This window comes from Microcebus murinus, chromosome 3 (assembly GCF_040939455.1).
Source record: "Microcebus murinus isolate Inina chromosome 3, M.murinus_Inina_mat1.0, whole genome shotgun sequence".
Lineage (NCBI taxonomy): Eukaryota > Metazoa > Chordata > Mammalia > Primates > Cheirogaleidae > Microcebus > Microcebus murinus.
The window spans coordinates 92,599,087-92,622,479 of record NC_134106.1 but is presented as its reverse complement, the minus strand read 5'-3'; the positions used below and the strand labels follow the sequence as shown (position 1 = coordinate 92,622,479).

At 40.1% G+C, this 23,393-nt stretch overlaps 1 protein-coding gene across 3 annotated transcripts in view; it reads left to right on the top strand.

The window, feature by feature from the left end:
• The first annotated feature begins 203 nt into the window (after positions 1-203).
• The window catches only part of TAPT1 (transmembrane anterior posterior transformation 1), a 62,951-nt gene continuing 39,761 nt past the window's right edge, over positions 204-23,393 (top strand). The window contains exons 1-2 of one of the 3 annotated variants that reach the window (XM_012737539.2): positions 204-446; positions 11,806-11,936. In XM_012737539.2, the coding sequence (XP_012592993.1) occupies positions 248-446; positions 11,806-11,936 (330 nt within the window). In that variant the 5' untranslated portion in view covers positions 204-247. Of the gene's footprint in view, positions 447-653; positions 831-11,805; positions 11,937-11,956; positions 23,198-23,393 lie in introns of those variants that run through there. The other 2 variants (XM_076001110.1, XM_012737540.3) reach the window with 2 other exon arrangements.

Sequence of the window (23,393 nt, the reverse complement as noted above, 5' to 3'; positions counted from 1 at the left end):
CGGGCGGGAAGCCGCCGCCCGCCACGGCGAGTGCAGGAAGAAGATGGCGGCGGCCGCGACGCCGGCGGTCTCGCACGCGCCGCTGACGCCAATGGCGCGCGCCGGTCGGCGGGCAGCGGATGGCGGCAGCGGCGGCGGCCCGGGCTCCGGCGAGGGGCGGGGCGAGGCGGGGAGGGGGCCGGCCGGAGGCGGAGGCCGGGCCAGAAGCTGGAGGGAGGCGGCAGGGACAGTTTGTTGTGCTCGGAACATGGCGGGCATCGGCGACGCGGCCGCCCCGGGAGAAGGCGGCGGTGGCGGCGCGGAGGGCCAGGAGCGGGACGGCCGCGGCGAAGCGGAGCAGCCAGGCGGCAGCGGCGGCCAGGGGCCCCCACCGGCGCCTCAGCACACGGAGACGCTGGGCTTCTACGAGAGCGACCGGCGGCGGGAGAGGCGCCGCGGCCGCACAGGTGAGGCGGGCAGCGGCGCTAGGCCGCGGCGCCGGCCCCGAGGGGCCGGCCGGGAACCGAGGGCGGCGGGGGTGCCTTGGGACCCTGGCCCGCAAGCCCCGCGGCCGCCGCCGCCTCCCACGGCCGCCCGGGCTGTGGGCGCGCGGGGCCGCCGGGGCTGCCGAGGCTCCGCGGCCGCTGACAGCTCCTCGGGCGGCTTCCACGCGCGGCCCCCAGCGCCCGCGGCCAGCGCCAGGCCAGGTGTGCGAGGGCTGCGGCCGGGGAAGTTCTGTCCCGGGTCACTTTGCTCGGAAAGGTCTTTACGTTGGCAGGCATGTCGCAAGTCTCAGGGAGCTCAAAAAACGAGAAGCGCACAGCTGATTTCTTAATTACATTCATGCCAAGGTGACTTTTTTATTCTGTATTTTAAGAAAACTTGAGCCACGGAAACCTGTTAACTTGTCCTCCAAATAGGTTTTCCACAGACGTAGCTAACAGTGTGATAATGACTGAAGTTCAGTAGTTTTGCCCGGAGCAGAAATATTGAGCACTCCTTAAAATGTTACATGTGAGCTTTCCCTGACCTGAAACTTAAACCAAAACAACAACAACAATTTGCTACATAAGAAAACGTGTACTTCTGAATTCTTTCAATGGCCAGTTTTAAGCATATTGTTAAAATGTTACAATTTCTATAGGCTACAGGATTTTATTCTTGTTACTAAAGAGTTTTTTAAAAATTGCATTTGTATTCATATTGCAGTTGCATATTAAGTTTAAAAGGAAGATTTGGGGATGTATGTGTTACATATGTAGAGTGATCCCAATGTTTTAATTCTTACATAAGTCTAAGCTTTGAACAGCAGCTCAACCATAGCTCCATTAAATTTTTTCCAGCTAAAAAATTGTTTCTAGTGCTTAGTATGGGTTGTATTAACCGTTATTTCCTGCAGCTCATGCAAATAGATGTTTTGGTTGTAAAAGGCTGACTCCATCATTGATTGTACTGGGGTATTGAAATTGTAGGAGTAGGTAGGGGACATAAAGCTGATCTGATGAGTTCCTAATTGATTTACTGATTCTCAGAGCAAGACAGGTTCAATTTCGAAGGGGTCCATTATCTTTGAAAAATTAAATAAAACTGTGTGCTTTGTTCGGTCTTTTTCAATTAACCACTTAAAAATTCTCAACAGTACTTTATTTGGTTTAGTGTTCAGTTAAACATTTGCTTGCAAGAGTATTTACTTTCTGATTTGGCAGAATCTTAGTAAGGCAAAGTATTAAATCTCTTAGCTGTCTGTTTACTTAGATTTGAATATCGAAAGTGCTCTGTTGCAAATAGAAATAGATGCAGCTGCGTTTCACTATAGTTTCTTTAAAATATTTTAGAATTGCAGGAAGGCCAACGATTTTAAAGCCTTTTTGTGGTGTTTGCATGGAGAGGAGATGAAGTTGTCAGTAGCTTTTTTTTGATGAGCATTGATCTTGTGCTCTAACAGTAATACCTAGTACTCTTCCCTGGCTCTTTCCAGATGGCTCTGGATACCTGGACTTCCATAGACTTCATCACACCATGCATCCACTCTTTGTCAACATCATTCACTGAGCATGGGTTACTTAACATGTTTAAAGGTGAATGGTTAGCCCATAGTTGCTGAATGTCATTATAAGGGGGACACTTCCAGCTTTAGCTATTGGGGTAGTCCTTATTGTTTTCCCAATTTCATTGGTTTTGTGTGGGGAGAGAGGACAGTGGCCACTCTTGTTTTGCTAGATAAAGATCACACTAGCCTTGGGGATCAGGCATTAGGTGAGACTCATAAATAAGACATTTGTCGATCAGTCTTAATAGCCCAAGATTCCCTAAATAAATACACATGTTAGGTGCTTACCCAATCTCTCGGCATCTGAGTAAAATAAATCAAAATAAAATGTAGTGTTTGAAGTCTTTTTGTTTGTTTGTTTTATAAGCTTTCTTTTTCTTATCCAACTCTTCTGTCACTTGGTTCTCAGAACTCCCTTTTTGGCGCTTAAATATGTAGTCTGACAGTGGGCTGAAACTTACTCAGATGCTAGTACTTACACCTGAACCTAGTTAGAATGGCATCTCACACTCATCATTCCTATTTTCATTCGCTGTCCAGAATGGTCATTATGTATTCCATCATTGCCTGTGTGGTCACTGACCTTGGACTCTGGGTATAGTGTTTATCAAGAACTGCAGATCCACCTCTTCTGTATTCTTTTTTCCTGCTCTTAAAAATACGACCGCCTTCTTATTGTCCTTTTTGACATAAGACCAAATAAGTACATATTATTATGGTTTTGTGCTTGTTCCTTACTTGACTCCTCTGCAAAAGTTCTAGGTGGGAGAGTATCTGCATAAGCCTTATTTTCATTTAGGCATCTAGGTCCAGCAAGCCAACCTTGGACTAAGAATTAGGCAATCTGTGGTCTTGGCTTGGTTCAGTTATTGAATTGCTTTGTAGACTTTGTACTTGCTTAGAGTGCTTGCTCTCCATTTGTCTGTTTCCTAAAGCCACGACTAAGTTTAGTATCAGAAGCATCTAAGTTGGTTCTAGTCACCATGAAGGTTTAACAAAGAAGACAGAAGCCTTGGTGTAAAATAAATGTAACACCTACTGGTGAGGATAAAACAATACTTATGTAGTATAGGTGTTGGAGATGCATAGGGATAGGTATTGCTTGTAAAATCAAGGAGCTTGAGTCAGATACAGGTTCACAGTACTGTTTCTAATGGTAATGATGCCAGGGGACCTGTTTCTTTCCTTCTTTAATGGTGACTCTTCTATCTCTTTTGCTTCCCTTTTCTGCCTTTACCCATTTTTAGACCTCTTCTTGCTTTACCATAGACTGAGCAGAGGCAGGAAGAAAGGTAGAAACCCAGAATTTTTAGCGATTCCCACAAAAGATTTCGAGCAGAACAAAGGTTTTTAACTATTCATATTCCTTATTTTCTATTGTTTGTGTTCTTGAAAGTTTGTCAAGATCTTCTTACAGATACCACATTTTTAATAAAATATGTTTTCATGTAGCCGGTCTTCACCCTCCATAGAATACATTACATAGTTATCTCTATGGCCCCAAACTTAACCTGCCGGATGATTAAATGCTGACTGATACTGAAATTATGCTCTAGAGTCAATTTCTTATTTATAAATAAAAATAATTGTAAAACTGGCTGGGAAATTAGGTGGAGTAACTACAACCCTGATAAAAGTAAAATTAACTGCTTCTCTTCTGACAGACTGTTACTCTGCTTTTAAAATTCTCATTTGCTTTACTTAGTATATATAAACCAAACAAACAATGAAAAGTTATTCATTTTGGTCTTCAATCAGTTCAGTATCTTAGCTTTTTTAAATGGTTAACTTCAACTTAATTTACCCTCCAGAATTCAGTCTTAGCTGAATTGGGAAATACTTGTGTAAAAAAAAAGTCTCTAGAAAAATTGTATAGCACTGAGTGTCAGCTTAATAATATTCTGTTCCTTTTTTTTGAGGCAGGGTTTCACTCTGTTGTCCCAGGCCTGAGTGCAGTGGCCTTGCCATAGCTCACTACAACCTCAAACTCCTGGGCTTAAGTGATCTTCCTGCCTCAGTCTTTCAAGTAGCTAGGGTTACAGACACGTGCCACCATGCCTGGCTAATTTTTCAGTTTTTTGTGTATCCTGCTCTTGCTCAAGCTGGTCTTGAACTTCTGGTCTCAAGCAATCCTCCCACCTCGGTCTCCCCAAAGTGCTAGGATTACAGGTGTGAGTCACTGTGCCTGGCCTCTGTTCCCATTTTTAATCCTTTGCTTCATAACCTTATGATCTTGGAAAATGTCACTACTCTTTTTGTGCTTGTTTTCCATCTATAAATTCATAAATATTCTACCTGTTCTTTACTTCCCTAAATGAGACTATAAACATTTTTTGAAGGACTTTAAACTTGAACATACTGTGTAAAATGTTTCCTTTTCTTACATTACATTTGACTTAGGCAGAATTGCTATTGTATTATTTATTCTGAGAAAAGCTGATTACTGATTGGCCTTAACAATGCCTATATATTTGTTTAATAAACTTACACGTAATATTTTAGTGGAATCTTAATAAAGTTTTATATTATTTAAGACTATGGAGATTTGCATGTTTCATATTTTCCTAACAGTTAACTAATATTACTTTCCATCTTTTTATATGTTCAATGCTATTTTAAGAAAGATATATTTAGACATAGTACTGAACATACAAATATATTTATGATTACTCATTGCTTTTAATTAATACTTCTTATCCTAGGTTCTTATTTGTAGAATAAGCTTTCTCAGGAGATAATTAAGCATGACCACAAAGGAGGTCTACAGAAAATAAATAGGCAAAATGTTTTTTGTTTTTTTTTTTGGCAAAATGTTTTTTTTTTAAATGAAAATTAAACATAATATTTCTTCTTTTAGAGGTGAGGAAGAAGCAATTTATTTCATACTTTTTCTCCATTTAAGGTACTAGATCACACAGCAATTTTGTAATAGAGGTTGAATATTGAGTCAAAATATGCTGGAGGAATTGTTTTGGATTTATAATTGGTATTATTTCCCTTATATTAAATATTCACAGTTGATAAAACTTGGTTTTAATGTAGAAGCACGTATGTTATAATTAAATAGTAAATACTTCTACTTTTAAAAGACTTTTACTGAGTGATATTTTTTCTTAGTAAGATCTGGATAAATGAACTAAAACTGGTTGACATCTAAAGAGTTGTCTGTATTCAGAAAATAAATATTTGGTCTGGATACAGCAGCTCACACCTGTAATCCCAGCACTTTGGGAGGCTGGGAAGGATTGCTTGAGCCCAGGAGTTCGAGGTTACAATGAACTATGGTCAAACCACTGCACCCCAACCAGGATGACAGAGTGAGATCCTATCTCTAAAATAAAAAATAACATAAATATTTGGATTATTTCATTTTGGGAAGGATTTGCTCTTAAATGCAAAGGCAGATGTTTGACATAACAAATGAGACTGACTGTTTTTCTAAGAAGGAGTGAAACATCACCAGAGTATGGAAAATGTTAAGATGTAGTAATAGAGTTCCTGAAGAGTGATATCCACAGGTAAAGAACAGTAGTTCTAAATAATTAGCCAGGCAAGTATGCCCCAAATCATAGGACAAATAAGTTCAGATGGGTCTGTAGAATGCTAGAGAACAATGTTTAACAAAACAAAGACACTGAAACACGGTACCCTTTGGCACTGAAGATTGAGTAGCCTACTATGAAATGTGACCTTTGCTAGGGAAAGGTGGGTGGGGACCAGACGAAGCAGCAGGGCTCACTTGATAGCTGGGAGGACCAGGCCACGCAGTCTCCTTCCTCCTCAGCATGAATCAAAGACAGATTAGGGCTAGGTCATTTTCTGTTGGTATAATTTTCAGAGAGCTGGATGGTAATTATGATGTTGGGGAGAAAGCATGCTAAATTCTATTCTCAATTTGTCCCTTAACTTTTCTGTATCTTTGGACAAATCTGTTTACCTGTGTGAACCTCAGTTTCTATATTTGCAAAATGTAAATGCCATTAACTGCTCTCTTTAGAACTCATAATTGTGGAAAATGTATAAGGTAATGTATGTAAGACCTTTGTAAACTCTCTCATGCCATAAAGTGGAAGGATCCTAATCTGTTAATCAGAGTTACTTCCCCAGGGGTGGATGAGAAGGAGGTAGGATAAAGCCTTCATGATATTTAACCCCTTGAAAGCTTGGGTTTTGTTTTTTTAAAAAAATATTGCTTTAATGTACCTTTAAAACCATTCCCTAGCTCATTGGCATGGTACTGTACGTGCACAAAGACTACCCTTACATTCAGAACTCACTGGGGGCTAGACTTGGGGAATATCAAGATACATGGTACCTGCTCTTAAAAAGTTCATGGTCTTATAAGGGAGCCACTACTTAACAGCGTAGCTTCATAGATATAAGCCCAAGGTGCTGTTGGAGCAGAGAGAAAGGAGGGGAAGCAGAGGTTCTAGTTTTCCAGCAAGAATACATAATGGTTCACAAAAGCGCTTGCAAAACTGATAGGCAAAGTAATCTAATGGTGAAAAGTACACACTTTAGTGATAGACTGCTTGACTATGAATTCTGCCTTTACCACTTGCTTCTTGTGTAGCCTTGGAGACCTCCTTAGCCTCTCTGTGCCTTGGTTTCTTCATCTGCAAATGGATGTAACAATAGAACCTGTTTCATAGTTGTGAGAACTTTGCATTCAAAATATGTTAGCTATTTATCATTTGATTTTTTTAAATTTTGTAGAATCTAAATTGGTTTTTATAACTAAAATTCTTTATATGTCTAGAGATAGAATCCTGACACAACATTGTTTTGTATTTATAATACAGTTAAAATGCTTCGTGTGTTTATGTTGCATCATAACCTATTTATAGAAAATTAGTTACTTAGCTTATGTAGTTTGTTAAATATACTTATATGGCATATTACTTTTTAACCATAGAACCAGGATTGCAGAAATAGCATCAGCAAACATTAGGTAACCATCAAACCAGAATTCGTTAATACTACAGAACTTGTGAAATTAATAGTAAATAGTTCAAGACATTATGTCGTGCTTTGTGATTTTCATATGTTTTCATATAAATATTCTCTTACTCCCTCTTTGCCTTGTGGAAGGCAAGCAGGCAACAGGTGTCAAAAGAAATTGCTCTAGGGTGGACACAGTGGCTCACGCCTGTAATCCCAGCACTTTAGGAGGGCAAGGAGGCAGATTAGTTTGAGGCCAGGAGTTTGAGACCAGCCTGGGCTACATAGCAAGACCCCTTCTCTACAAAGGAAAACAAAAACAAAAAACCAACACTCTAAGCCTCCATGTTCTTGCCTGTGAAATTACTTGACCAAAGTCACGGGGCTAATGTGTGAGAGAGCTGGTGCTAGAACTCCCTTCCTCTGGTTGCTAATTCCATGTTCTTCTGTGGATCATGATAAAACTCTTACTATGGTAAAAGCTATCATCTGCAGTCACTAGAGAAGTCACTGTTGTGAAGGATGATTTTCTAAATAAACTTTTTTAATTTGCTTTTTTAAATTTAAAATTATTGTGCAATAACCTGTTTCTATATTTCTTTAGTTCAGAAGACAATTATGGGCTGCCCAGATTTTCTCCTTGCACTGACTGTGGATGTCCCTGACCAGGGCACTCATAGGTTGTGACTGCATCATGGCACTCTGTTCTCGTCGGGGGGCTGGGGGGAAGGGGGGCTGGGTTTGAGGGTCAGCTACTTGTTGGGTTCCCCTTTCACTCAGATGCATAGAGGTATGCCCCCCTCCTCCGTGTTCTATGGCTGCTACATTGTGAAGTGAAGCTTTTCACCTTTTCCCTGCCTACTCCTCTGTTCTCAGGACAGTTCTGTCTCAATCATGGTTATTTATCAAGCAATTCTACTAATGTTGGGCATTTTGATCAATTCTACTTTTTTTATTCATATAGATCATCTTTCAGTATAGAAATTCAATGTTAAAGAAAAATGGGAAAATGCCAGAAGTCATATCAGAAAAAACAATTCACCCACTTGAAAGTTTAACCCAATTTGCCTTTTGCATCACTTTCTCAGCTCTCCTAAGCATTGGTTCTGTTCTTTGCTGCTGCCTCCTAAGGGGACTGTGATTTGGCTGCTCCATTTTGTGTCCTTGTAATTCTTAACTCAGCCATCTCCCTTTCCATTTCATCTTTAGCTTTTAACTTGTTTCTGTTTCTGTTCTCTCGTGCTACACTCTGCTCTGTGATTTTTCTTCTTCTTCTCTGATCCATGTATTCTTTTAGCCAGGGGTCCTCAAACTATGGCTCATGGGCCACATGCGGCCTGCCCAGGACATTTATCCATCCCGCCAGGTGTTTTTGTCGCCTCTGCCTGTCCTGCTTAGCAGCTGATTTGTCCCGGGCCCACGGTGCGCATGTGTGGAATGTGCAGTGCACTCTCCAGCAGCCCTCCAATGGTCTGAGGGACAGTGAACTGGCCCCCTGTTTAAAAAGTTTGAGGACCCCTGCTTTTAGCAAACATTCATTGAGCACCTATTATGTGCTGGGCCCCAGTGATTCAAAGGTGAATGAGAAAACCAAACAAGAAAATGAGTTGGGTTTAATATGCTGCAGAGAGCACAAGCAAGTGCAGGTGTTATGGGAGCCGAGCTGGGGAAAGGATGGATTCTGCCCAGGGAAACTTAGGGAAGTCTTCACAGGGAAGGTAACATCTGAGCATGTTCATTTGAAGAAACTTGAACCTCCTCTTGGACCAAGGAGCAGTGTGAACCCATGATGTGTCTGGGAGAAATGAAAAGTAATATAAGCAGACAGTTACGACCTAGAGACTCGGGAGGCAGGTGTGAAGCATGACTGGGAGGTGGCTTAGGGCAAGTCGTAGGGGATCTGGTGTCACCAGCACTGAGGAGGTAGGACTTTATCCTGGAGGCAAGGAAGAGCCAGGAAGGGTTTCAGCAGAGTGATAATCTGTGTGTGCGTGCTGACTCTGGCTGCCAGGTGGAGTTAGGCTTGAAGGAGATTGGAAAAAGTCAGGAAGCTTTTGCAGTGACCTGAGAGATGGAGAGGACCAAACTAGGGTAGAGTATAGAAAGAAGTGGGGGGGGGGTTAATAAATGTTTTAGAGGAAGGATTAGCAGGGCTTGGTGAGAAAAAAGAGGTTATCAAGATTGGCCTTGGGCCTCTAGCGTGGCAGCTATGTCACTTGTGAGGCCAGGAACTAAAGTCGGGACTCCGGAACAGGCACAAAATCAGTGGGGAAGGTGCCGAGCTCTTTTTTACAGGTGGTAAGGTGGTCTGTGGGGTATCCAGGAGGAACTACCCAGGAGGCAGTGGGAATATGGCTCGGGGCCAGAGCTGAGGATGCGATGGCTTCAGAATTTAGATGGGAAACAAAAGAAAAAGAAAAGGTGGCAGAGGACACATCAGAGAATACCAGTATTAAAGGGTGGCCAATGTTTTACTGTGGCGAGTAGAGCACCAAGCCAGCAAACATGTTAGGGTCAGGTAGAAGAGGAGGAGCCATCCAAGAGACTTGGGTCAGAAAAGTCGGCCTTTGGAGAGAGAAGAGCACCACTGACAGGAGGTTTGGGTGGCAGGGAGGGACAGGGAAGCTGCAGTGTCATATGCTGCCTGGTGAGTGTGGGGAAGTGACCTTTTGGGTCAGTGAAAAATTATGTATGTGAATCTCTTATGCATTCTGAATGTCCTGTTCTCAGTTTTTACGTGAAAGAATTGATATTTATAGGCACTAGCTAATGAAAACATTCTTTCTTTCTAATTGGAAAACTGAAGTGAATTTGAGTATAATTTTGATCTTTCATAGTTATTGTTTACAACTCAGAAGGCTTTCTTTTTCTCCCCTTTAAAGAGTAGATCTTGTTCTATTCTAGCCAGCCTACAACATACTAGAAAGTTCCTAACCACAAGTTTTACTCTGCATGAATTTGGTTAGACTAAGGCCTTTAAGTCTAGAAATCTGTTAATATCTACAAGAGTTTACATCTTGTATACATTTAACCCACATGACTTCAACTATAAGCATACTGAAAAGAGAAAGTACAGTGTGCATAGTGCATTTGATGGTTCTGCCTGTCCCTGCACTAGTGTAGGTGGAAGGAAGTCTGCTCTTCTTTCTGTTTCATCCCCAGATATGTCTCATGCTATCACTAACTCTCCAAGCAGATTATGAATCTGGTATATAAAGAAGTGTGTGTGTATGTACACGTATAAATATGACGTAAACCCTAAACATAAGGAAGTGTGTGAATATGCATATACATAATATAAACCCTAACCATAAGCAAGCAAGCCCCATGACATGATGCTTCGAGAAATAGGGATCTGTTCCAGTACTGGAGGAGGTAAGCTATTTTAGATCCTTTGTTTAGAACCATAGTGAAAGTCTGCTTCTAAGTCTTCTTCCTAAGGGCTTTTCAAGGCTATTTTGACTATAAACTGTCTCCTTACATGCAGACTTTAGATCCTAGCACTCACAGAAGGTGCAACTCCTTAAGTAGATACACAGAAATGAAATCATCCTTCCCCTTCTGCCATTTTTTGGAAGTAACATCTATTCTACATTTGGTAAAAAGACCACAAGGCAAGCTCAGAGCAAAGAGGACAATTTGAAATGTTTCGGTAGCCTGAGTTCTGGAAGAATTTGGTGTCCTGCAGAGAAAGAGTAGGAAGGTGCAGGTGAGGAAGGGGTGCTGAAGGCCACTGAAGGGACGGGCCATCGGGAAGGTGTAACACACGAAAGGGGTAGGCTCAAGCACCACAGCCCTCACCTCAACTTGCTACCACTCCATTGTAGCTGAGTGGAAAGAAAGTGTTTAACTTCCTTTGGCCTTACATTCCTCATCTGAGATGAGATGACTGGAATAATTTGCTTCAGAGGAACAGAGGAAATGTGGATGAATGGAAAGATCCAAGGATGGAGGTTTTTCAGATCTGGTTGAGGTTCTGCTTTGTGTCACTATTATGATTGTTGCGTTGGTAAGTCTTCATGTAGGGAAATGGCATTATTTAGACACTTTTGCAGGCTCTCTGAGGCTGAACTAAGAAGGGAGTGGTAGTTCATCCAGGGTAGTTCCTGCACTAAAGCAATGCCTGTTAGGTGACGTGGCTCCCTTTTGACTAGTTAGATATCTGTGTATTTTGGGGGGCTACTCTTTCCCTGGATCTCTCCGTCAGTCCAGGTTCTATATCGCCTCAAAAACCCGGAACTGAGCTCTCAAGAAATGCTTTTCTCACTATTCTAACTCTTAGTAATCATTGTCTTCTATATTCCTGTGGCATTTTCAGTTTATACTACACAGAATATAATTTTCTCAAAAATATTTGTTGTCTAGACCAGCCTGGGCAATAGCAAGACCCTGTCTCTACAAAAAATAGAAAAATCAGCCAGGCGTGGTGGCGTGTGCCTATAGTCCTAGCTACTAGGGAGCCTGAGGCAGGAGGATCGCTTGAGCCAAGAGTTCAAGGCTGCAGTGAGCTATGATGATGCCACTACGCTCTACCCCAGGCAACAGAGCATGACCCTATCTCCAAAAAAAATCTATATATATATGTATATGTAGATGTGTGTGTGTGTATATATATATACACTATATATATATATATATATATATATATATATATATATATATATATATATTTGCTAGTCATTTATATGTAGTCATTCAGTTCTAGGCACAGAATTATAGACTACTTTGTTTTGGTCTCTTTGTTTTATATGTATATTACCTGTGGCCCCAGCTAGCATGTAAGTTCCTTGATAAATACTGTTCTTTTTTTGTTTTGTCATTTTCTTTCTCTGTAGAGCTTTCATTATTGAGGTTCCTCAGTGCTGAACTAACAAGAGGGTACTTCCTTGAACATAATGAGGCCAAGTATACAGAAAGAAGAGAAAGAGTATACACTTGTTTGCGAATACCAAGAGAATTGGAAAAGGTACTATTTTTTTTAATTACCAGACATCATTTTGAAAGTTATGTCAAAGTGTTAATTATGCAAAAAAATTGTGAACAACTAGAGTTTTTAAAATATTTAGAAATAATGTAATAAGTAATTAAATATGTTGAAGGTAGGAATTTCCTTATAAGAGGCTTTAAAAGTTACATTTTTAGTGTAAGACCTAACAATAGTATCTTAATAGATTTTATCAAAATCTTTTGCTACTTATTAAACTTATATTTCTCTGTGTGCCACATCCAAATAACTTTTTTCAAGGAATTATTATCTATTTCTGTACTCTTTTAGTTCTCTTTAGTTTTATTTTACTAGAAGCAGTTGTTTTTCCACTGAGCATGATAAATTATTTAATTTCAGCCTTTTTAAAAGTCTCAGTTTCTCGGAAGGCCCACATATTTAAAAACATAAATGACAGTCTCTTCAAAGAAGAAGATGATTGTTTAACCTTCATCACAGGAAGCTTCACATTATAGGGTGAGCATCGATAGCACTAAATCTTCACAAATCTCTTCCTATAACTGTGTCTTAGCCTATCAAGACCAATTAGGACAGGAAAGTGGCTGTTTTTCCTATAGGCACTGCTAGAGTTGGTGAGTCTGAGCAATTCTGAAGTTTCTTAGAAGAAAAGAATTAAGAAATAATTCAGCTCTAGCTTTATTGACTCAAGTTTTCATACTTATATAGTAGCATAAAACTTGTAATCGTCCAATCATTTCCTTAGAATGGTACTTTCAGTTAGAGCAGCTATCAGAAGAGTGTGGTCGGTTGGCTTTATCAGTGCATTGTAATAGCAGGTGTGGTAGGCAATGAGAAGTAAGGATCCGGCTGGTTTAGCTGATGTTCTTTTATTTCTGACAATCCATCAGTTTGGTAGAAGGAGAAGAACCAGGTGTAGGGTGACGATTTCAGAAACATTGCTTTACCTAGGTTCTTGGTAGAGTGTTACTTGCTGAAGTCATGGGAAGTTCTGTGATAGAGTAAGATTTAGAGAGCTGGCTAACAAGCAGAGATTGGAGAGAGAAAAATATGACGATGGTTCGAATGCCTTTGATTAAGACCATTAAATATGCTTAGTTATTACTGTGTTGCTGCTTTTCTAGAGAGGACGCGGGCTCCACAGCAGAGCTTGGGGTACTGACAGATGAGGAGGGGTGTGGGGGGCTCTGCAGTACCCCTGCCCAACGCACCAGCAGCTCTAGTTTGTATATTGGGGTTTGTCTAAGATTTTATCTGGGCCCGGGCTGGGGAGAGGGCTGTTTCTTCTATTAGGAAAAAAAATGAAGCATTAAACCAAGTGTTTTAAGTATCCTTTTCAAAGCTCACTTTTTTCTTGTGATAAACCATGACATGGAAGTGCGAGGACGTGGGGCAGAAGCAGTGGGAGGGACAGTCTGCCAGGGCCTATTTTGAGCAGGATGTGCCAGCCACCTTCAGCTTCTGTCCACCTGGCCTCAGCCCTCCACGGGGGGAATTTGCTTCTGCCACCTGTCTGAACAGTTCCGGACGCCCATTTTTCTCTGGTGAGGAAACAGAGGGATTTGCCTGCAACCCTCAGCCAGACTTCGTGAACAGAAGCGGGGAGCACTTCCGCGTTGGCTGGTGTCTGGTCTGACCCCTTGTATTACCCGTCCTATGGCAAAACTAATGAGCAGCACACCCGCTCCTCATTCTGCTACCTCATCAGAGGCAGTTTTATTTGCTGGCACTTTCTTCTTCCTTAATGCAACATGGAAATGTCAGGCAATGTTTCTGGGTCGATTTCTCACAGAAACTTGTAAACATTTCATGTTTGTTATTGTGAGTATAAATTGTCTTCTGGGGAAGGTCTTGATGAGACTTAAGTATAAACCAGTGTTTTTAATCTATGGACCACTATGGGACCACTGATGGGTCAAGTAATCGATATGATAATTTGCCATCATGATTTTTTTAAAGAAAAGAATAGAAAAAATATCAGCATTGTATTAAGGATGAGTATTATTTCATGAAACTTTGATTTCATTTGTTTGAATGTAAAACATGAATGTCAGAAAAGTTGAATTAATACTGTTCGTACACAATTGTAATAGTTTTTTTTTTTTATCATTTTTGTTTCCCATGAAAGAGGCTTTACGCCTATTTGGGAAAAATGGATTTAGTCTCTTAGAACAACATGCCAGAAGCTTTATAGCTTATGTGTATAGAAGAATGTCATATATTTCAGTTTAGAGTAATTTCTTCTTAACTTCTAAAACCAAGTAAAATGTAAAGGGAATCAGTTATGTTTCACTTTAATTTCAGACTTAAATATCTCTCATAACAGCATGAATTTACTAATATCCTTTATTTTATGCAAGTAGAGTTTCACTTATAGCTTTTAATATAACAGTTGAGAGCCTGCACATTCAAGTTTATCTATATTATTTTTTATTATTGAATAGTTCTCCTTTTTGTTTACATTGTCTATTCTAACATAGAATACTTTACTCATTTTGTTTTCTTGGCTTTTGGTAAATACTGTGATATTTTTACCTAACCTTTTCAGGGAGAGAAACTTGAAAATTAATGAGTACTTTGTTTTTACAAAGGTTGCAAATACTATAAAACATGTGACTAATGTTTATACTTTAAGGTCAAGAGAAAGGTCAACTCAGTATCTCTTATTGAATCTGTTTACTAATGTAAAAAAAAATCCCTAAATTTTGGTAGAATATTGTTGGATAAACACCTTATACTTAACATTAGTAAAGGTGAATTGCTTATATATTTAAACTAGTATATCCAACTATTAGCACTTTATTTTCACACTTGAACTTCTTATTCTAATAATGTAAGGGTGTTACATGGGCTTTTGGGTGGCATTTCTTCTCTTCCCTCTTCCCAACACACCCCTGAAATTCTTATCCAAGATCTGCTACCAGCTATTTATATGGTCCACTTTGGGAACTTTTTCTTTTCCATACTGCCAAGGAGATTGAAATACACTTTCTCTGTATTCTAAATTGAGAGGCATGATAGTGAACTATTTCAGAGGGTGAATGCTAGAGCCAAACTGCCTGGCTTTGAATCTTGGCTTCACAATTTATTAGCTGTGAGTCCTTGAGCAATTCACTTACCCTTTCTGTGCCTAAGTTTCCTCATCTGTATATTAACTACATGGTAAGTCCTATAAAAGTGTTTTTTAAAATTGTTTATAGTTTGTCACCTCAGCAAATTGAGGGAATGCCTTATCCTGGTAGAACAAGCAGAATTTTGAAAGGTCTGTTGTCCCTATTGCATTCCCGTGGATGTCTGTTTGTGGTGGGGTAGCTTTCATCTTTGGGCTGTGTACAGTAGGAAGTGATTGGGAGAGCCCTGTTTTGTAGGGTTCCCTTGTGTCCTAGTTTTATCTCACATTATACTTTTAATCTTCCTGCTTTGCTTGTGCCTGAACTTGGCTTCACTAACCCTGGAAGGGACATGATTCTTTGACTCTCAGCCCTCTTGGATTGCTGACCACAGGCAGAAGGGCCTCTAGGGAAAGCTGTTTTTTCCCTCTTCCCTTTTAGCCAGGCTGTCTTGGAGTAAAACTAATCTCTTTCGTAAGGATTTAGCAGATGGCCTTAAGAAATAAAACACCCTACAGTTTTCTGCCAAGCCCACAGAGTCTCAGCAGGTATATGACTAGAGTCTACAGTTAGAGCAGAGACAGGACAGTTCAACTAGATGCCTGGCGAAATTGGGTCGGGGGCAGGGATCACGAGTTGGCTAGAGAGGAAGTTCCTGGTAAGTGATTTTGCACTGTCCCATATCCCACCTTGACTCAGCCATTTCTGTGTGAATAATAAAACAAATAGTATTTGTCCTAAGCACTTCAAATGCTTAATATGCATACAATCCCCTCAACAACCTCCTGAGATATATGTACTATTAAAGTTCTGTTTCCTCCACCTGCCCTAATGTGGCAGTCCTGTATTGACTTCCAGACAGATCTTACCTTGAACCCATGTTTTGGTGGAGTTATATATATGCTACTGTGTGCTCTGCATTTTGGTCCATAGGAACAATTTACCACGCTTCGGATAAATTGTCCAAAATCAATTTTGTTGTCTGTGTGAATCCAAAGCTGCAGCAAATAGCAAAGAAATCCTCATATAATATTTTCTAAAATCCTCTGATATTTAAGTGCTAATTTAGAGAGATAAAGATCACTTGTTTCTTAATAATTAATTTATTCTATGTTTTGAGTACTTACAATGTTCCAGGCACTTTTGCAGTATGGAAGTACAGGGATAAACAAGACTCAGATCTTAGCCTAGTAGAAATAGAGATATCAGATCCATAAGTAATTATAATAGAACAAACAAAGTGATGTGTCATTAAATAGTATAAATAAAATGTGATGAAGAATTTAGAGAAGGGAAAGTATGCTTAGCAAACAGCCTGAAGAAGATGATATGGGGACTGTTTGTAAAGGATATGGCAAGGGAATGAGAAAAAGAGGGAGGTTTTGTACAGGCATTGTTGGGTCAGGGTGGGTATGCCAGGAAGATCCACAGATGGGAAATTGTTAGGTATAGACAAGAAACCACCGACACACTGTGGAAAGATAGGCTGGGTCCAGATTATGTTGAATGGTTAGACTAGAAAGTTTAGAATCAAAGCTGTGGAAGGACACTATTAAAGATGTATTTCTTGAGAATGCTTTTAGTTATGTGGATCATAAAACCTAACCAACAGTGGCTTAAACAAATAGGAAGCTATTCTTTTCAACAAGTCTCGAGGAAGGAGGTCCCAGTTGTCCCTGCAGATTAATGAAGCCATCATAGACCCAAGTCCTTCATATCTTTATTTTGCCATCCTTGGCAAATTGGCTTTTGGTCCTCTTGCTTGTTCCCTTCTAATAGAAAGATGACAGCTGCAACATCAACATTACAATCAGAAGGGGCATTGGGCAGTGCCACCTTTTTGACTATGCCTTTTATAAAGAATTAAAAGCTTCCCCAGAAGTGCCCCTAGAATACTTCCCCTTCTGTCTTACTGGCCAGACCGAGTTACATAGCTATCCCCAGCTGCAAAGAAGACAAAGATAGTGAATATTATGTTTTTCTAACAGAGAAAAAGATTGAGAATACTTATGGGGTTAGCCACCCCTTAGAGCTATACTTCTGAAAAATTAGTACAGCAATATTTAACATGGATTGGAAATGAGACAAACAAGGAGAGCTGAAGACCCTTCCCTGTTACCCTGCCTTATACATTATAGTTATGTAATACATTTTTCTAAAAAATTGAATTTAACTGCTTGGTCTTAAATGGAGTTACCTAGTTTTCTTAAGAACTAGCAAATTTTTATAAGTCTTAAGTTTGTCAGGTTGAAGGTATGATATAAGTATTGCTGGATAGGCAAAGAATATTGTTATTACTAGGTATGGGCTATTATTACTGTCAAAAGGGAGAAAAGTTACTGTCACACGGGAGTTATTTATGATCAAGCATCAATAATCTTAGCTTCTCGTCTCAGGTCTGTTTGTAATGTCTGAGGACTGATCAAAGATTGAGTCTCCTTTGCTGTTTACTTTCTTAGTCTAAAGTTAGAAGGTTGGACCTAGGTCATCTGAAGAAGTCTAATAGACCATGACAATTGAATGAGTTTGCTTATGAGGAACAGAGGAAATAGGGGTGAATGGAAAAATTCACAGAAAGGGAAATTTTAGGAACTTAGTACTGCTTTTCTTAAGGATCAGAGGAGTTAACATTTAGGAAAAAAATAATCCAAAAATGCCAAACTTAGTCAAAATATCACGTAAAGTCTTTTATTTGTTTGTTTGTCAGTGTGAGGTATATGTTAAGAAAATGTAGTAATAGCAATTGTTCACCTTTATTTCAATAAAACAGTCCTGGGTTTTCGCTGTGAAACTAATAGAGAGTACTTACTCAGACCATATTTATGGCAGTGATTTCTTGGGCACGCTATTCGGTTTCGGATTTCAAGAAAGCATGTTTAGAGAATCAATTCTCTAAATTCTCCTCCTGACGGCAGGTCTTGTTTGTGACATGGCCTTGCTCAGTCGTCTCTGCACATGGCTGCTGAGAAGCAGAAAAGCCAGTGGGGACCCATGCATCTCCGAATCTCAGCAGCCTTGGCTGGGGTTCCTCCCCCTTCGCTCTGAGGCTTGTTGCACCCTGCTTGTGGTCGTAGTGACAACACCTTCCACGTTCCTTCTGCAGCTGTCTTTCTTAATTTTCATGAGCATTTTGGAGCCTTCAGATAGTTCTAGGACAAGCCAGCAAAAACTTCAGGCCTCTACTCCATTTATTGATGTATGTTCAAGACAGTTTGTGAACTTTTTGGCACTGTGGGGTATGTTTTTTACTTTTTGGGTCAGTAATTTATTTCTCTCATGTTAGCTTTGGAAAGTCCTAAATCTCTCCTACTCTGTCTTTCCATAGTCCTATATTAGTCTGTTGTGATCTCTCACTCAGATGGATATTCTCCTTCCTGTCTTTGCTTACCGTCAGCCTGCTGTAGTACTACTTGCCAGGTTATCAAGCCTAGATCTGAGGATAAAAGGTGTAGGATCATAGCCTGCAGGGACTCCTCTTTCTATGTACACTAAGATCTTCTGTAGGTGACTTTCAGCCTTGCCATGGGCTTGTTGTGGGAATTAAATAAGTTAATGTGGGTGAAGTGTTTCAAATATAACAATATGAAACTTCGACATGGATTGGAAAGAAGAGAAGCAAGAAAATCTCAAGAACATTCCATGTGTATAGTCTTTCTACAAATTAGAATCTTCAGTTGATTTATTTACCTTTTGTGAAATATCCCTTGTGTTAAATCTATGTCAGATGTAGACTGTGATTATTATGAAACCACTTATCAAAATTACTTTGTTTCCGTGGTTTCATATGTTACTGTAACCTTGCCTATAAGAAAATAACATGGCTCGTGATAATCTCTTTCCTGACCATCTCCTAGAGTATACAGAGTTTCTGTGGCATGAATTTTTTAATTCAGATGAATAAAAATGATTTTATTTACAGGAATGACCTTGAATCTGCCATAATTGCTTTCAAAATCAGTCATTTGTAAACTTTGTTATTGATAGCCTTTTTCCCTTGACATTCTTCTAATAGTGGACCCCACACGTGGGTTTGTTAAGAACTTCTAGAGCATAGGATAAAAATTTGAGCTCCTTAGTAATTAACTGAAGATCATTTTTATCCCTCTTATATAATGATTATATTCTATATTACAGCCTGCTACTCATATTGCACCTGTGCATGCTCTTCTCTTTGTTTGGAATTGTTCCTCGTGACTGTGCCTGACAAATCTAGTGCCCATTTTATCTCCTCCGTGGGAGATTGTTGCTAGCTGTCACTCTTCCTTCCCCGGTGCCACTGCCCACCCCATTACAGACCTAACCTCTTCACCAGTGCGTCCAGAACACGTCTTTCATCTGGCACCTACTACACGGTTTATACCCAGCTCACTAGACTGTGAATTCCCTGGAGAAGGCGTCTTTCCCAATGACCTTTTATCCTGCCAGTGTAGAATTAAGCAAGATATGGTCCCTGCTCTTACAGGGGTAGACCCAGAGCTTTGTAAAAAGTGAGACTAGGGGCAGGAAAGGGAAACTCTTTTCTAAGCCTCTGTTTACTCCTGCTTTCCAACTGACACTCCAGACCAGTGATCCTCGATGAGTGGGTGGTATTTGGTGCTTGTCCTGAAGGAGGTGGTGGTCAGAATTTCCAGAAGATGGATTGTATAATTCAAAGAAGGGTATACTAAAATGATTATGTTTCTTTCATTTTAGCCATAACATTTTATTTCTTTTGAAATGTCAAATGGCATTGAAAGAGGGATCGGAGATTTTTGTCATAAAGGGAAAGAGTTTTTTTGTTTTTTCTTTTTTAAAAAAGGTTAAGAAACCCTGCTTCATTCCCCATGGAAAGAGGCTGGCATTTTTATTGGTTTATTTCTTTTGGGACAAGTGTTTTTCAAATGGACAAGAGTAATAGTAATAGGTTCAAAATAAATGTGATAATAGCAGGTTATTGAAATTTTAATAAACATATAATGTTTTGATGACCACAGCATCACAGAATAATTTTCATTTTGTAATTTTCTTTTTTTGTCTTTTGTTTTGGACACAGGGTCTCATTCTGTAGCTCTAGGCTGGAGTGCAGTGTTGCAATCATAGCTCACTACAGCCTCAAACTCTTGGGATTAAGTGATCCTCCCAGCTCAGCCTCCTGAGTTCCCGAGTAACTGGGACCACAGGCATGTGCCACCACGCCCAGATAATTTTTTTTGTAGTGATGGGGTTTCACTATGTTGCCCAGGCTGGTCTCGAACTCATGGCCTCAAACAATCCTCCTGCCTCCCAAAGTGCTGAGATTACAGGTCATTTCGTAATTTTCTTAACATTGAAGTTCATGTGTTAAATAAAAACTTATGTTAAATCTCATAAAATGTGTGTGTGTGTGTGTGTGTGTGTGTGTGTGTGTGTGTGTGTGTAATGGCAAATCCAGTGGTGAATTTGAGGGTAAAAGGGACAAGTGTCATTATTAGACATAGCACTTCAGTTTTCTGCAGACTGGAATCCTAGCCCTGCCTGTCCTGCTCAAGAACTCAGGCAAGCTCCTTGTCTTCCTGCACAGTGGGGGTGGTGCTGCCGCCTGTAACCGTGGAACTGGGTGGAAGCCACATGCACAGGTGGGCCCCGAGCCCAGCACTGGCCCATACCTGGTTACATTGCCCAGGACCTATAGGAAGGAGGCTTCCGAAGTCCTTCCAGACAAGATCTCCTGGAGACAGAGAGGCCAGTGAACATTCATGTCGTTTGATTGTTTGCACTTTTAACTTTTTTATTCTAAAGAGGAATCATAAGATTATTAATTAATCAGAAGATTATTTTGAAATCTTTTTTCATGTACATTTTGGTAAATCTCTGCTCTGAGAACAAATTTAAGAGAATATTTTTAAATTGAATATCTACAATTTGTAGCTCAGTGCTTTTAATTTCTTTTTGTGCAAAGAACTTCTCCATGGGTTCCAACTCACATACCCTCCGCAAAACTCCCTGTAGCCAGTTTGAACTGTTTTCGCTGCCTGTGGTAGTGGCCCAGGGAGGGAACTAAATTTCAACCTGCCTGCTTGTCTGAGGACCTGATTTTCAGACTGTGAGTTACCACCCTTAGTGAGTCATGAATTTAGTAAGACTAGCATTGTTTTTTAAAAAGAGAATAGAAAAATACCAGCCTGTATTTCACAGAGTGAAAGTATTATTCTCTCTCCTAAAGCATTTCTTTCGTTTTTTTTTTTTTTTTTTTTTTTTTTTTAGCATGTATGTGAATCTGTGCATAGTGAATAGCAGTTAAAGTGTATATCCAACTGTGGGTTGTGGTCAAAGTTTGAATTCTTTTCTTTGGGCAGCAAGCTCCCTTGCAAGATTTTGACCTTCTTAGAGCCGTGAACATTTTGTTCTAACGAGAGCAGTACAGTAAATGTTTGATTAAGGGAGCGATAAAGGAACAAATCAGAGAATGAGCCAGTCCTGTGTAGTGTTTTGTCTTCCATTCCTGGGAAAATGCATTTCTACCACAGAATGGTAAGCAGGTAAAAGCCAAGAACTCCAGTGTATGATTTCTTCTTGAAGTATTTTCGTTATGTTTTATTTTTTTGCCATGTTTTGGTTTTCCTGCTTTCTGTTATATGTGCCAATTCAAGGAGATAACATAGTCCTTATAAGGCCTTCCCTGTAAAGGTGAGATACATGTAAAATAGATACTGCATTCTGCAAGATAGATAAGGGGAGGTGAGACTGGAATGGCAGGGTCAGAGGAGGGAGAAATGGGAGGAGCAAGTGAGGAGGATCCAATGTGCAAGGTATGACTGTCAGCTAATAGGACAGATTGTCACCTGTGATTTAAAGAGGCATATTCCAGAATCATTGTGTTGCCTTCATTTTAGCCACACACTGTATTTATTTTGAAATTTCAAATGGCATTAAAAGGAGGGCAGAAGGTTTTTTATTTCTCAAAGGGGAAACAGTGTCATGTGACTCTGTTTTCACACCTTGTATATTTAGAAGGAAATTTTTGCTAGCCATTTCTTAAGAATGCTTGAATACTTTATGGTTATTTGCTCCAAATAAAAAGGAAATAGTAATTACCTGTTTTATTAAGATACTATAGAAATTAGCTAAAGCTGTGAGGGTACACATTGTTCTCATTAATAATATATTCAGAGCTTTTAATTCTTAATAACATATTTTCAAAGCTAGCAATAAACCTATGTGGTTTATTGCTAAACCACATGTCTAAGTTTGATTCATTAAATTCCTATTATTTTGCATTTTTTATGGCACTAGACAAATTGGCAAGATAAGTTAGCACAAAGAAAACTGCCTTAACCCCTATACCTAGTAAAAATAGTGAGATCTTTGCTCTGCTCACACTGCTTCAAGGAGAGAGTGTAAGGCCTTGAGTCGGACAGACCAGGCTTGAATGCCAGGTCCTTTCCCTGACCCACAGCCTTGGGCAGGCATTCAGCCTTCAGAGCTGTGGTTTCCTAGTGCAGCAAGTAGGGGTGATAATAAACTATCACAAAACACTGTTAGGAGGATGAAATAGTAAGCACTTACCACTGCACCTGGAATAATGCCAACACAGGAGACAGTCTTTGCACAGCCCCTTCAAATCCCTGGGGCACCATGTAAATTACACGGGATGTGCAAGTGTATGTACACTACCCAGCGTGGAGCCAGGCTCACACCACACACAACCTGAGTTTCTTTACATCCTTCAAGGATGAATATTTTCAGGGTCACATCTTGTTTACTTTTTTAGGAAATTTCCTCATTTTCACATGTGAGGAATGTGAAAGAATGAGGTGCTTTATGAGAAACTGTAACATCAGAACAATAGGTATAGTAAAACTGAGTCATGTTCCCACGATTGCAAACCCTGAAAGGCATTTCTGTTGCTTTTCTTTTGTATTATATATTCTTACGTGCGTGACTGATTTCTTTTCACCCAGTTGAAATGTCTTTAGGTTGCAGCCATTTGCTCTCCTTCCATCTTAGTGTCGAGATCTGTTGCAGTCATGGCTCCAGGTAGTCCAGTTCCAGGGCCAGCGTGCAGTGGGAGAAGATTACTGCCTGCCCACCAAGTTCATGCAGCTGTTAAAATGTGAAGCGGAAGGCCCGTTAGACCTGGGTTACTATTGTTTACCATAAATAATACTAATGCAGATTCCTCTAAGCCAAAGAAAGGTGACTGTACTTTTTATTTTAAAGAGAAGTTTTAGTCTTCACAATTACTTTCCACCTCTTTGCTCTTGCCCTTGCTTCCTCTGCCTGGAAGTCCTCCTCCTCTTCTCTGCCCTTACCCTGCTCTCCCCTTCTGCCCAGTCCACCCTCTCTATGTGGCAAATAGCCCTTGTCTTCCTCAGATGTTGTTTAAGGGTCT